This window comes from Gymnoscopelus microlampas (assembly GCF_963454915.1).
Source record: "Gymnoscopelus microlampas genome assembly, chromosome: 11".
In the NCBI taxonomy this organism is placed as follows: domain Eukaryota; kingdom Metazoa; phylum Chordata; class Actinopteri; order Myctophiformes; family Myctophidae; genus Gymnoscopelus; species Gymnoscopelus microlampas.
Window position 1 is genome coordinate 50,517,986 of NC_139948.1, and position 12,500 is coordinate 50,530,485.

Sequence of the window (12,500 nt, forward strand, 5' to 3'; positions counted from 1 at the left end):
AAAGTAACTAAGTACATTTACTCATGTACTTAAGTACAATTTTGAGATACTTTTACTTTACTGGAATATTTCCAATTGTCTATACTTTTACATCTACTCCACTACATTACCACTACACTACAGTCAAATATTGTACTTTTACTCCACTACAATTATTTGAAAACTTTAGTTACTAGTTACTTTTCAGATATAAATTATTATATTACAAAACATACATTAACCACTTTAGTCCTATTTTATACCTAGGCTATTTGAAAATAGCAGATCTACAAGCTCACAACGCGTCGCATCGCGACGCGTTGTGAGCTTGTAGATCTGCTATTTTCAAGCATTTTAGTACTTTTACTTTTGGTACTTTAAGTACATTTTGATACCAATACTTTTGTACTTTTACTCAAGTATATTTTGAATTCCAGGCTTGTACTTGTAACAGAGTACTCTCTACATTGCAGTATTGATACTTTTACTTGGGTAAAACATTTGAGTACTTTTTCCACCACTGCAAGAATGCAGGGGAGAGAGAGAGAGAGACAGACAGAGAGAGAGAGAGAGAGAAGGTAAAGGAAAGGAGAGAAGAGGAGCGGTGTGTGCAGGTGAGGAGATATGATGGGATAAATAAGGGAATAGAAGACGTTATGTGAGGGCAGAGAGCTTATCAGACGCTCTGGCCCCCCTCCCGAGGCACTATACTCCTCCAGACAAGGGGAGATAACACAGGTAAACTCTTCTTAGGACAACACCCCCTCCTTCCCAAAAAAAACATTCCTCCAACACATTCTCACATGCCAAGACGGCAAACGGGCGACTTTTTGGGGGACGGACTTCACCTAAACGTCAAACGTTTGAATGTGACCACTTAAAACAACAGTGTTGAACCAAAGTGCTGTACATTCAGCAACAAAATACTAAAATAAACAAGAGCAAAACAACACACAAATATAGCTGCAAGCAGCAATGAGCGGTTTCGAGAATAATGGCAGACTGGCAGACTGTGACAGAGTGGCAGACTGGCAGACTGGCAGACTTTGACAGAGTGGCACACTGGCAGACTGGCAGACTGTGACAGAGTGGCAGACTGGCAGACTGGCAGACTGTGACAGACTGTGGCAGACTGGCAGACTGGCAGACAGACAGACTGTGGCAGACTGGCAGACTGGCAGACAGACAGACAGACAGACAGACAGACAGTGACAGAGTGGCAGACTGGCAGACTGTGACAGACTGGCAGACTGGCAGACTGTGACAGAGTGGCAGACAGACAAACAGACAGACTGTGACAGAGTGGCAGAGTGGCAGACTGGCAGACAGACAGACAGTGACAGAGTGGCAGACTGGCAGACTGGCAGACAGACAGACTGTGGCAGACTGGCAGACTGGCAGACAGACAGACAGTGGCAGACTGGCAGACAGACAGACAGACAGACTGTGACAGAGTGGCAGACTGGCAGACAGACAGACAGTGACAGAGTGGCAGACTGGCAGACAGACAGACAGTGACAGAGTGGCAGACTGGCAGACAGACAGACTGTGACAGAGTGACAGAGTGGCAGACTGGCAGACAGACAGACAGACAGACAGACAGTGACAGAGTGGCAGACAGACAGACAGTGACAGAGTGGCAGACTGGCAGACAGACAGACAGTGACAGAGTGGGAGAGAGAGAGAGAGAGAGAGAGAGAGAGAGAGAGAGAGAGAGAGAGAGAGAGAGAGGCAGTGAGAAAGAGAGGCAGTAAGAGAGAGAGCGAGAGAGAAGAAGTGAACATGCATTAATTAACAAAGTCATGATTTTTGTTCAGTAAATTATATTTGGACCGATTAAATTGGGGTTTGAACCAGGGACCTATAGACTTGTGGGTAGACAGTGTAAAGGATAAGGATAATTCCAGGTCCTTTCATGAAAGTCCTTGCGGTCTTGTTTCCAATGAGGGCCTGTGAGCAATTAGGGGTTAAGAGTCTTGCTCAGGGACACATTTCATTTCATCGACACATTTGCTGGCCTGGCCTGGATTCGTACCTGGGGCAACCAGGGCCTCTGGCTCCCTAGGTGGGCTCACTAACCACTCAGCTATGGCCACAGTACAGACTGAGCCATTGGATAGACAGAATTGGATTTCATATGTGGTAAGTTATCATACAGCATGGGTTGCTTATTATATACATACAAGCTCATAACGCGTCACATTGTAGATCGGCTGTATGTGGTTACTGTAGGTGTTGTATTAATAATTACATCTGCAAAGTAACAAGTAACTAAAGCTGTCATCTGCTGTAATTGGAGTAGAGTAGAGTAGTAAAGTAAAAGTAGAAGAAGTACTGTGCATGTGGCAGTTGTGGCAAACTGCTCAATATATTTCGGAATGGAAACTAGTGGAAAATAGTCGATCTACAAGCTCACAACGCGTTGCTATCTAAAAAGGTGTGAGATTGTAGATCGGCTATTTTCACAAGAAAGTATGTCATACATAAAAAACAACTACTCTCAAAAGCATTTCGTGTTATTGTCTAAACATTGCACATGTCTGAATTAACAGGGTCATGTTTTGTACAATGCAATTTAAATGTGAACTGTAATAAGTGGGATTCGAACCAGGGACCTTTGGCACATGAGACTCACACTCTACTGGTGGAGCTATCCAATACACAGCCTTAGACAGTGAAAAGGGAGAATCCAACAAAACAAAACAAAAGCGCAGCGAATGAAGTACGTCATACATTGAAAATAACTACTTTCAAGTATTCATTTCTCGTCATCTTTAACAATTGCACATGTATTCATTGATATAGTCATGTTGTGTGCAATGCAATTATAATTAAGTCTACCTGAGGTGGGATTCGAACCGGCTACCCTATGGTTTCAAGGCAGATGATTAAGCGATCAAGCTATTGAACCAACACACCTGAACCTGTGAAAAAGGGCCTGAAACATGTATTTGACACAGTTTCATGCAAATTGCTCAGAAATCCTGGATTTAAATGTTTTTCAAACTGCTCAAAATTGCAGACAATCTAAGGGCAGAGCTTACTGGTCAAAGTGATACATGTGTTCCTCATGAGTCAAGGCACATGTGTAAGCAGGTTTAACGGCTGTCGGCCAAACGAGGCATGACTTTTGCCTGTTTAAAGTTTGCATTTTCAAAAAATTGCTATAGCGCCCCCCTTTGACCAATTGGAGTAAGATTGGTTTCAGTGATACTTGGAAGGACCCTCTACAATATTGCAAAGTGTCAAACAAATGTGAGTCTGCACGTATGTGTTAGGGGCAGATGAATAATTAAAAAAAAGCTGCAATTTTCATTGGCTTATAAAAGCTTAACGTTTTCACTTATGGAAAATCCGCTTGGTTACGTCTGTCGGCATTGGTCCAAAGTTCATGTGTATACAGTTTCGTACAGATTGCTCATAAATCCCAGGAGGAGTAGGCTTTTTACTGCTTTTTACTGCTTTTCATAGAATTCGAAATGGTGGGAGATCTAAAGGTCAGAGGTCAAAAGTCAAACAGTGAAAGTTGTTAGGCATGAGGAGACGCATGTGTGTATCGAAGTTTCATGGCTGTAGGTCGAACAGGGCATGAGCTGTACCTGTTCAAAGTTGGCATTTTCAATTGAGTGCTACAGCGCCACCCTTTGGCCAATGGTTGTGAGTTTCGGGTTTTCGCCGTTTGGCATAGCCCTCTACCATATTGCCGAATTTCATAAGAAGTGACCAGGCGGTTAGCCCAGAACTGGCAAAAACGGCGGAAGAATAATAATAATAGTGAAAGTGTAGAGATGTAATAGCTTTCGAAGCCTGATGGCTCTCGAAACCTAATGAAGTACATCATACATTGAAAACAAGTACTCTCAATAAGCGTTTCATTTAACAATTGCATGTTTATTCATTGATACAGTCATGTTGTGTGTAATGCAATTGAGTTGAGGTCTGCATGAGGTGAGATTTGAACCGGCGACGCTCTGGTATCAAGGCAGATGATTAAGCCATTGGGCCAACAGACCCGAACTGATGAAAAGGGAGTTCACACACATGACACACTTTCACGCAAATTGCTCAGAAATACTGGATTTAAATGTTTTTCAAACTGCTCAAAATTGCAGACAATCTAAGGGCGGAGTTTACTGGTTAACAATTGCACATGCATTCATTGATACAGTCATGTTGTGTGCAATGCAATTATAATGAATTCTACATGACGTGGGATTCGAACCAGGAACCCTGTGGTTTCAAGGCAGATGATTAAGCCATTGGGCCAACAGACCTGTACTAGTGAAAAGGGAATTCACACACATGACACACTTTCACGCAAATTGCTCAGAAATCCTTGGTTTAAATGTTTTTCAAACTGCTCAATATATTTCGGAATGGAAACTAGTGGAAAATAGTCGATCTACAAGCTCACAACGCGTTGCTATCTAAAAAGGTGTGAGATTGTAGATCGGCTATTTTCACAAGAAAGTATGTCATACATAAAAAAAAACTACTCTCAAAAGCATTTCGTGCTATTGTCTAAACATTGCACTTGTCTGAATTAACAGGGTCATGTTTTGTACAATGCAATTTAAATGTGAACTGTAATAAGTGGGATTCGAACCAGGGACCTTCGGCACATGAGACTCACACTCTACTGGTGGAGCTATCCAATACACAGCCTTAGACAGTGAAAAGGGAGAATCCAACAAAACAAAACAAAAGCGCGAATGAAGTACGTCATACATTGAAAAGAACTACTTTCAAGTATGCATTTCTCGTCATCTTTAACAATTGCACATGTATTCATTGGTATAGTCATGTTGTGTGCAATGCAATTATAATTAAGTCTACCTGAGGTGGGATTCGAACCGGCTACCCTATGGTTTCAAGGCAGATGATTAAGCGATCAAGCTATTGAACCAACACACCTGAACCTGTGAAAAAGGGCCTCAAACATGTATTTGACACAGTTTCATGCAAATTGCTCAGAAATCCTGGATTTAAATGTTTTTCAAACTGCTCAAAATTGCAGACAATCTAAGGGCAGAGCTTACTGGTCAAAGTGATACATGTGTTCCTCATGAGTCAAGGCACATGTGTAAGCAGGTTTAACGGCTGTCGGCCAAACGAGGCATGACTTTTGCCTCTTTAAAGTTTGCATTTTCAAAAAATTGCTATAGCGCCCCCCTTTGACCAATTGGAGTAAGATTGGTTTCAGTGATACTTGGAAGGACCCTCTACAATATTGCAAAGTGTCAAACAAATGTGAGTCTGCATGTATGTGTTAGGGGCAGATGAATAATTTAAAAAAAGCTGCAATTTTCATTGGCTTATAAAAGCTTAACGTTTTCACTTATGGAAAATCCGCTAAGTTACGTTTGTCGGCATTGGTCCAAAGTTCATGTGTATACAGTTTCGTACAGATTGCTCATAAATCCCAGGAGAAGTGATTTTTTTACTGCTTTTTACTGCTTTTCATAGAATTCGAAATGGTGGGAGATCTAAAGGTCAGAGGTCAAAAGTCAAACAGCGAAAGTTGTTAGGCATGAGGAGACGCATGTGTGTATCGAAGTTTCATGGCTGTAGGTCAAACAGGGCATGAGCTGTACCTGTTCAAAGTTGGCATGTTCAATTGAGTGCTACAGCGCCACCCTTTGGCCAATGGTTGTGAGTTTCGGGTTTTCGCCGTTTGGCATAGCCCTCTACCATATTGCCGAATTTCATAAGAAGTGACCAGGCGGTTAGGCCAGAACTGGCAAAAACGGCGGAAGAATAATAATAATAATGAAAGCCAAGGAATGCAATAAGGCTTCGAAGCCTTACAGGCTCTCGAAACCTTAATAAACAGGACAACATTAGACACAATGCCTGGAGAAAACAGCAGCTTCTCAATCTGAATTTTCAAAAGCAAAGGAGTACAAGTGACATTTCAAACGTGCTGCGCGAGAAAAAAAGGACGCTCTGCTTCCAAATTCCGACGATTTTCGTCGTTTTTTTTTTCTCACGCCGTTTGGTGAAGCCCCCAAGGTTGGTGCCCTGTGCTGCGCTGCTTTTATCCGCCATATTGGGACGTTCACGGCATATTTTGCACCATTACGGTGCGTTCATCATCGGTGACGAGTGCCTCTAACAGCCGCTGCTGGCTGCGTGCACGCAGCGAGGCGATGCGAGGCGACGCGAGACACTCACACAATCACGTGCAGCATGCGTCCTCTCCCCCTGCTCCTAATGGCTGTACATGGGGCCGACGCATGCTTTAGCGTGATTGTGTGAGTGTGGCTTCAGGAAGTAAATTCCTAGCCTCGATCTCCAGGCTTTTATTTTTTAGTTTTGCTAAAAAATAAAAGCTTGGAAATTCCTGTCCCAGCTGTTGGTACGCAAAAGCGCCTCGCGTCGTCTGATGTGGTGCGCATGCGCACCTGCGCACCAGTTATGTGCACCCCTGCTCAAGACCCTTGTAGAGTTATTGGGAGGTAGAAGCTCCGATATGTACAATGGTGCCAGCCCATAAGCCCTGCATATACTGTACGTACGACCTGAGTCCTCCACGCATGGCCCGGTGGACGGTATACACAGTACAGTACACTCACCCCAAGGTTCCAGCTGTTGAGGCGAGCTTCCAGGTCCCCGTCGTGGTGAGGACACGTCTCTGACTTTATCATGATGTCCTCGTCCACCTGTGTGGAGGACAGAGAAGAAACAGGGTCAATGTCACGTGCCATGATGTCATAGGGCTGTCAGTTCACCTCTATATAATCCCATTTGAATGTCGATGCTTTAATGTTTTTAATATTTGAATATATTCATATATTTGATATAATATATAATTTTATAAAATCATTTGTAGTTTATACAATAATAAACACCCACATGCACACATACACATCCTATAGTAACACCTACACCTTCAGGAGGCTGCAATTCGAAAATGTCCCCGTCAAAGTCTTAATCTACCCCCCCCCCCCCCCACGAACTTTTCTTCTCTTGTACATATTAGACCCTCCAGAAAAACGCGGGCAAAAACTCTTGATTATGCAGGCTAAAATCCTTGATTTTGTGAAATATGTGAAATGTTGCGAAATATGCAGAAATATGCGATGCGAAGGGCATATTATGCGATGCGATGCGGCCTTTTTGAAAAAACATTACCCCTGCATAATTATGCGCCATTTTGATGATTATGCGGTAAATTCTGAGATCGCATAATCGCATTTTTCTGGAGGGTCTAACACATTTTTTTTACTTTTAATACCAGTAACCTGTAAGCTGATTGTATGACGTTCTATATAGTAGTGTGTATATCTGTCTGTCTCTTATATGTCATCATGATTTGTGTGCATGGGGATCTCATCTTAAACAAGCTCAGTGCTTAATGAGTCTTCCAGTTTAGTAGACCTTGTATTGTGAATGTGTACGTCCATGTACTGTTTTTCTCATGTCTTACTAAATAAAGTACATCAATCAAACAGGCTAAACAAAATAGTGAAACCAACTATATTGGGTTATTATGGCTTTCATTTAGGTTAATTTTCAGGGTTTTTTGATAAGAGGAGAGTTAAAATTTGGCTACAACTTCTTACCATACGTCCGAGGGAAAGACGCACCTCGTCGAGTAAAAAAAAATTAAACTGAGAAAGTTTGAGAAAGAACCACTGCCCTCATAGCACACAAACACAAGCATGCACCCACAAACAAACACACACTACTTGCATGCATGCATTCTACTCCCTGGTTATCACCATCTCTCTCCCCCCCTTTTAATACTGTACACTGCTCCAGATGTTTGGCGGTTCCACATCATTTCCGTCCCGTCCCATAACCCCCCCCCCACCCCCTCCCGTCTCACAGTACATTCCTCTACGGGGTCATGTGCAGCGCCACGCCGCCCTCTGTCATCTTTGTTTTCCTCAGCCTTTTGTTCCAGCGGGGCCTCCGGACCTGTTTGTTATATCATTATTTGAATGTTTCCAGGGTGCTGTTGATACAGAGGTCGGTTTACCCAGGTCCTGACAGGGATAGGGGAAGTATCTAATAAACGTGAGGGGAAAGGCGACGGCGTTGCCATGTCCTGCTTATCATAATAAGCCACACTGGGGCTTGTTCTGCTTTCGTAAAGATGCTGGTAAAACCTGCATTTTTTGTGGGGGGGGGGCTCTGCTTCCTGAATGTTGTTTTAAACCAGTGGTTCTCAAACATTTTTTCATGTCACGGAGCCCCAAATGAATACGCATTTGGCCACATCTGAAAATCTCAAAGTGCCAAACATAACATTCCAAATATTTTAAAGACATTTTTTTGGGGGGGGGGGGGGGGGAAACAGCAGATCTACAAGCTCACGTTGCGACACGTTGTGGCCTTGTAGAGGGCCTATTTTCAAACAACCAATATATACAGGTTTAAAGTGCTCATGTGGCCTATTATAGTTTCTTCTTTTTCATAGACCCGGACTACGTGTTTCTTTCGCACAAATCTGGCAACGCTGGAGTTGGAGAGAGAGAGATGATGTTGTTGAAGGCGATTAGGATCAGGTGCAGTGTGTGTGTGTGTGTGTGTGTGTGTGTGTGTGTGTGTGTGTGTGTGTGTGTGTGTGTGTGTGTGTGTGTGTGTGTGTGTGAGTGTGTGTGTGTGTGTGTGTGTGTGTGTGTGGACCTTTGGTGTGTAGCTTTTGGGTGGAAGTGCGTTGGACACGGGGAGAGAGTATATCAATGAATGGATGGAAGGCAACCCCGCTTTTCGGGGAAGGTCAATAACCCGCTGATTAAAAAGGTATTACGGTTCCAATGCCGCGCCCTGCAGTACAAACAGTGTTAAGTGATTCTTGTGGATATCTAGGAATGCAGAGTATGTGGGCTGGTCGGGCCGGCGGGTTTTTCAAAGACCAGGCGACACGTGGCTGACTCTGCAACGCACCAGGAATTCCAGCTCCATTGTGTCGGTTACTGATAACAGGCGATAATGTGCCTTAACCCTTTCAATACGGCAACGCATACTGTGTTTTTAAAGTATACTTACACATTTCTCAAACATTGTGACTGCAGGTTGAAAATAAGGAAACCAAAATAAACATTTATAAAATCAGCACTGATTCAAGCTACGAGCTTGTAGATCTGCAATTTTTTGGAAAAATCTTGAAAATGTTTGCACATTTTGAACTCAAATCTTTGCTTCTGGGGATTCTACAAATGTTTGTTTTTTTCTAAACTTATGTTGCGATAATATCAGTAGTTCGAACTTTTTTCATGTCAATGACCACCCAAAACCCGCCCATTTCAAAATATTTTGTTCCAGGGACCCCCAGAAGCAAAGATTTGAGTTACAAATTTATATATATATATTCAAACATTTGCACACATTTTCAAGATTTTTTAGCAGATCTACAAGCTCGTAGTGCGGCACTCAAATGACACAAATGCGTTCCCGGGTGGAATGGCTTAAAAGGGGTTGTGACTATTATAGATATATCGGGAGGTTATGACAAGGGAATGCATAATGTATTGTACGCACAGGGCTAGTGGACACACACGCACGCACGCACGCACGCACGCACGCACGCACGCACACACACACACACACACACACACACACACACACACACACACACACACACACACACACACACACACACACACACACACACACACACACACACACACACACACACACACACGCACGCACGCACGCGCACGCACGCACGCACACACGCACGCACGCACGCACGCACACACACACAAAAGATGACAGATTGGCGGCGCTTTGATGGGAACAAGGCGTGTTTGGCTTATCAACGTTGCTTTGTAAAGACGGGACGGGTTTGGAGTGAGGTTTTTACACCCAGTCTTCAAGGGACTGAGCTCATCAGATTCAGCACTGGTAACTGTTGCACCGGCAAAAAGGGTTTCTGGCATACATTTTTCTGTGTGAAACGGCCAAATCCAACTAACAGTTTCATAAATATTTTTGAGGGGTCCCTAGAACTATATGATAGAATGAATGATGCCTTGACTTGGAGAGAAGGATAGACCCGGAAATGACGTCATCTAAAACATTTACACCCCGTCCACTACAATGTTATCAGATTTATAAAAATCACACCCAGTGTGAAGTGGGCGGTGTGGTCACAGTGGTCATCACAGTGATGGAAGTAGAGTTAAAGAAAAGTAATATTTCTGAAGTGTGTGGCGCTATTTATAATTATTAATTTCATCCATTTGGTCCTCTTTTTCATGAATGGTGCTTCACCTGGATGTAGGTGTGTAAGTTTCAAAAATGGTGGAAGGGGTTTATGAGATATTCCTTCATGCGAAGTAATGAAGAAATGTAGCTTGTCTTTAAAATTGGCATGTGATGGAGGAATTCCTTCAGGATGCCATGTTCTTGCTGCGTGTGTCCAAGCAGGAGAGTACATTTTGGCAAATTGGGCCAAGCAAATGTCTTGCATATGTGTTGGCCTTCTTTCATATGTGAAATATGTGGTGACAATGTCATATTTCTCTACATATTGCCCTTCTCTTCCTGGAATCTTATGTCTGTGGTCATCACGGTGATGGAAGCTCACTTAAAAAAATAATGTGTTTTTTTTAATACCCTTTCCACCCACAATGTGTGATTCACTTAAAAAAAAACATAAATGTGTTTTATTTAAGTGCATAGTCCTATTTATAGGGCTGTGCACATGTGTCATGTGTTTCACTAGCCAATCACAGTCCTGAATAGGGTCAACCAGTGTACAATGGTGGCCAATCACGGTGCAGGGTTAGGGGGGTACAATGGTGGCCAATCACAGCGCAGGGTTGGGGGGTACAATGGGTGGGGGGGGTACAATGGTGGCCAATCACAGTGCAGCGAATGTCGATGTCCAAACCTCACATATAGGGGCGGTTGCACCGCCCAAAAATACATTTATCTCGGATTTCTTTACCCAGATTGTGTTTTTGGTGAAAACGAGCTACATTCAACTGCGGATAACTACAGAACGGACGATCGTGTTTACAATGTTTAGTTTTTTTCCTGTGGAAACTCGTCTTTCCACAGAGACATTGTTTGTGTACATCCGGGTTGAAAATAAACGTCTGTGGATCGTCAAAAAGACTCAAAATAAGGTAAAACCGCAGCCAGTGGCTGATTAGTTAGTTAATGAATACCTGGCAATGAATGTGTTAATTGATTTAATCAACAAATATGTACGATTGTGTTTTCAGCATACGATCATGCAGAGACCGGCATTTTCAGGTCGGTGAGGTTGAGGCCATCCCTCTGAAAACTGTTTAAAAATCTAATTTCACTGAGAGTTTTCGATCATAGATCAGCGTTCTCTGGCGGGTTTAGATTTTCTTCAGCTCACCTAAGTTTAGTTAACGAGTGAGCCATTTTCCACTTTTCTGACAAGTTGGTGAGGTTGAAAAAAACATTTGGAACGTTGATTTCAAACTGAAAGTTATAGACTCTGGAGTTTTGGTAGACTTAAAATTCTAAAACTACTACTTTGTGTTACGCCTGATTTGTACTCGTTAGTGTGTGCCGTGTCACACACTGAAAAAAGCAGATCAGCATGCTGTGAGCTTGTAGATCTGCTGTTTTCAGACAGCTGGTACGGGTGAGCAGCAAAACTCACCGTTCTGGGGCTGTCTCTGGATGAAGAGCGTTTGAGCGGACTAGAGGTCACCGGCTGAGCTGACCTCTGCTCGTACAGCCTCCTCCTGTACACATGGAGAGAGAGAGAGAGAGAGAGAGAGAGAGAGAGAGATTATCAATTATTTCCGTAGCAATTATTCTATAGTTTACTTTTGCGATTAATCAAATAATCGAGAAGTGGATGTATTTCGATAGTTTTTCATTTGTTCTATATTTCGGTGAATCAATTTACCATGTAAGCCCTATTTTCTACTTTGTCGCACAACGGTGTTGTGTAAAAATGGTGATAATAGCAGATTACAGTATATTACATTATCGACTATCAATTATTTTTAATTGACAGACAGAGAGAGACACACATAATGAGACACAGAGAGACATAGAGAGACACAGAGAGAGAGAGCTAGAGAGAGCTAGAGAGAGCGAGAGAGAGAGAGAGAGAGAAAGAGAGAGAGAAAGAGAGAAAGAGAGACAGAGAAACAGAGTGAAAGTGACATATGATTAGAAGTCTGTCTGTCTGTCTGTCTGTCTGCTTGCGTAAGCAGCTCACATTCTCCACTTCCACAGATGGACACTCTGGCAGTATAGTTCCATCATGGTATCTGCTCTGCATTCCATCTGGTCTCTCATATTATACATACTGTACATCGTGTGTTTCCATACAGCGTGGCCTGGGGCCGCATGCAGGGTTACAGGCTGTACCAATATTGTACCGTACCATACCGTACACCTTGTGTACTCACTAGAGTTCTCAACGAGCCTGAATATTAAGGCCCGGCCCTAAGTGGGCCGAAAAGGGTCTTTAAGTCCTTAATGTCCTCAATACATCTTGAAGACGGTCACTTTGGCCGATTTTTGATCGCCGATTTTCAATCGAGTGTTGGCCATTGTCACCCATATTTCTT

General features: G+C 43.0%; 1 protein-coding gene across 1 annotated transcript in view; it reads right to left on the reverse strand.

Moving 5' to 3' along the window:
- The window catches only part of LOC311054843 (centrosomal protein of 112 kDa-like), a gene marked incomplete at its 3' end in the record, with an annotated part of 42,650 nt that overhangs the window by 7,343 nt on the left and 22,807 nt on the right, over positions 1-12,500 (reverse strand). The window contains exons 5-6 of the mRNA XM_084070843.1: positions 11,576-11,660; positions 6,555-6,641 (exon numbers count right to left, since the gene is read on the reverse strand). Coding sequence (XP_083926969.1) covers positions 6,555-6,641; positions 11,576-11,660 — 172 coding nt within the window. The remainder of the gene's footprint in view (positions 1-6,554; positions 6,642-11,575; positions 11,661-12,500) is intronic.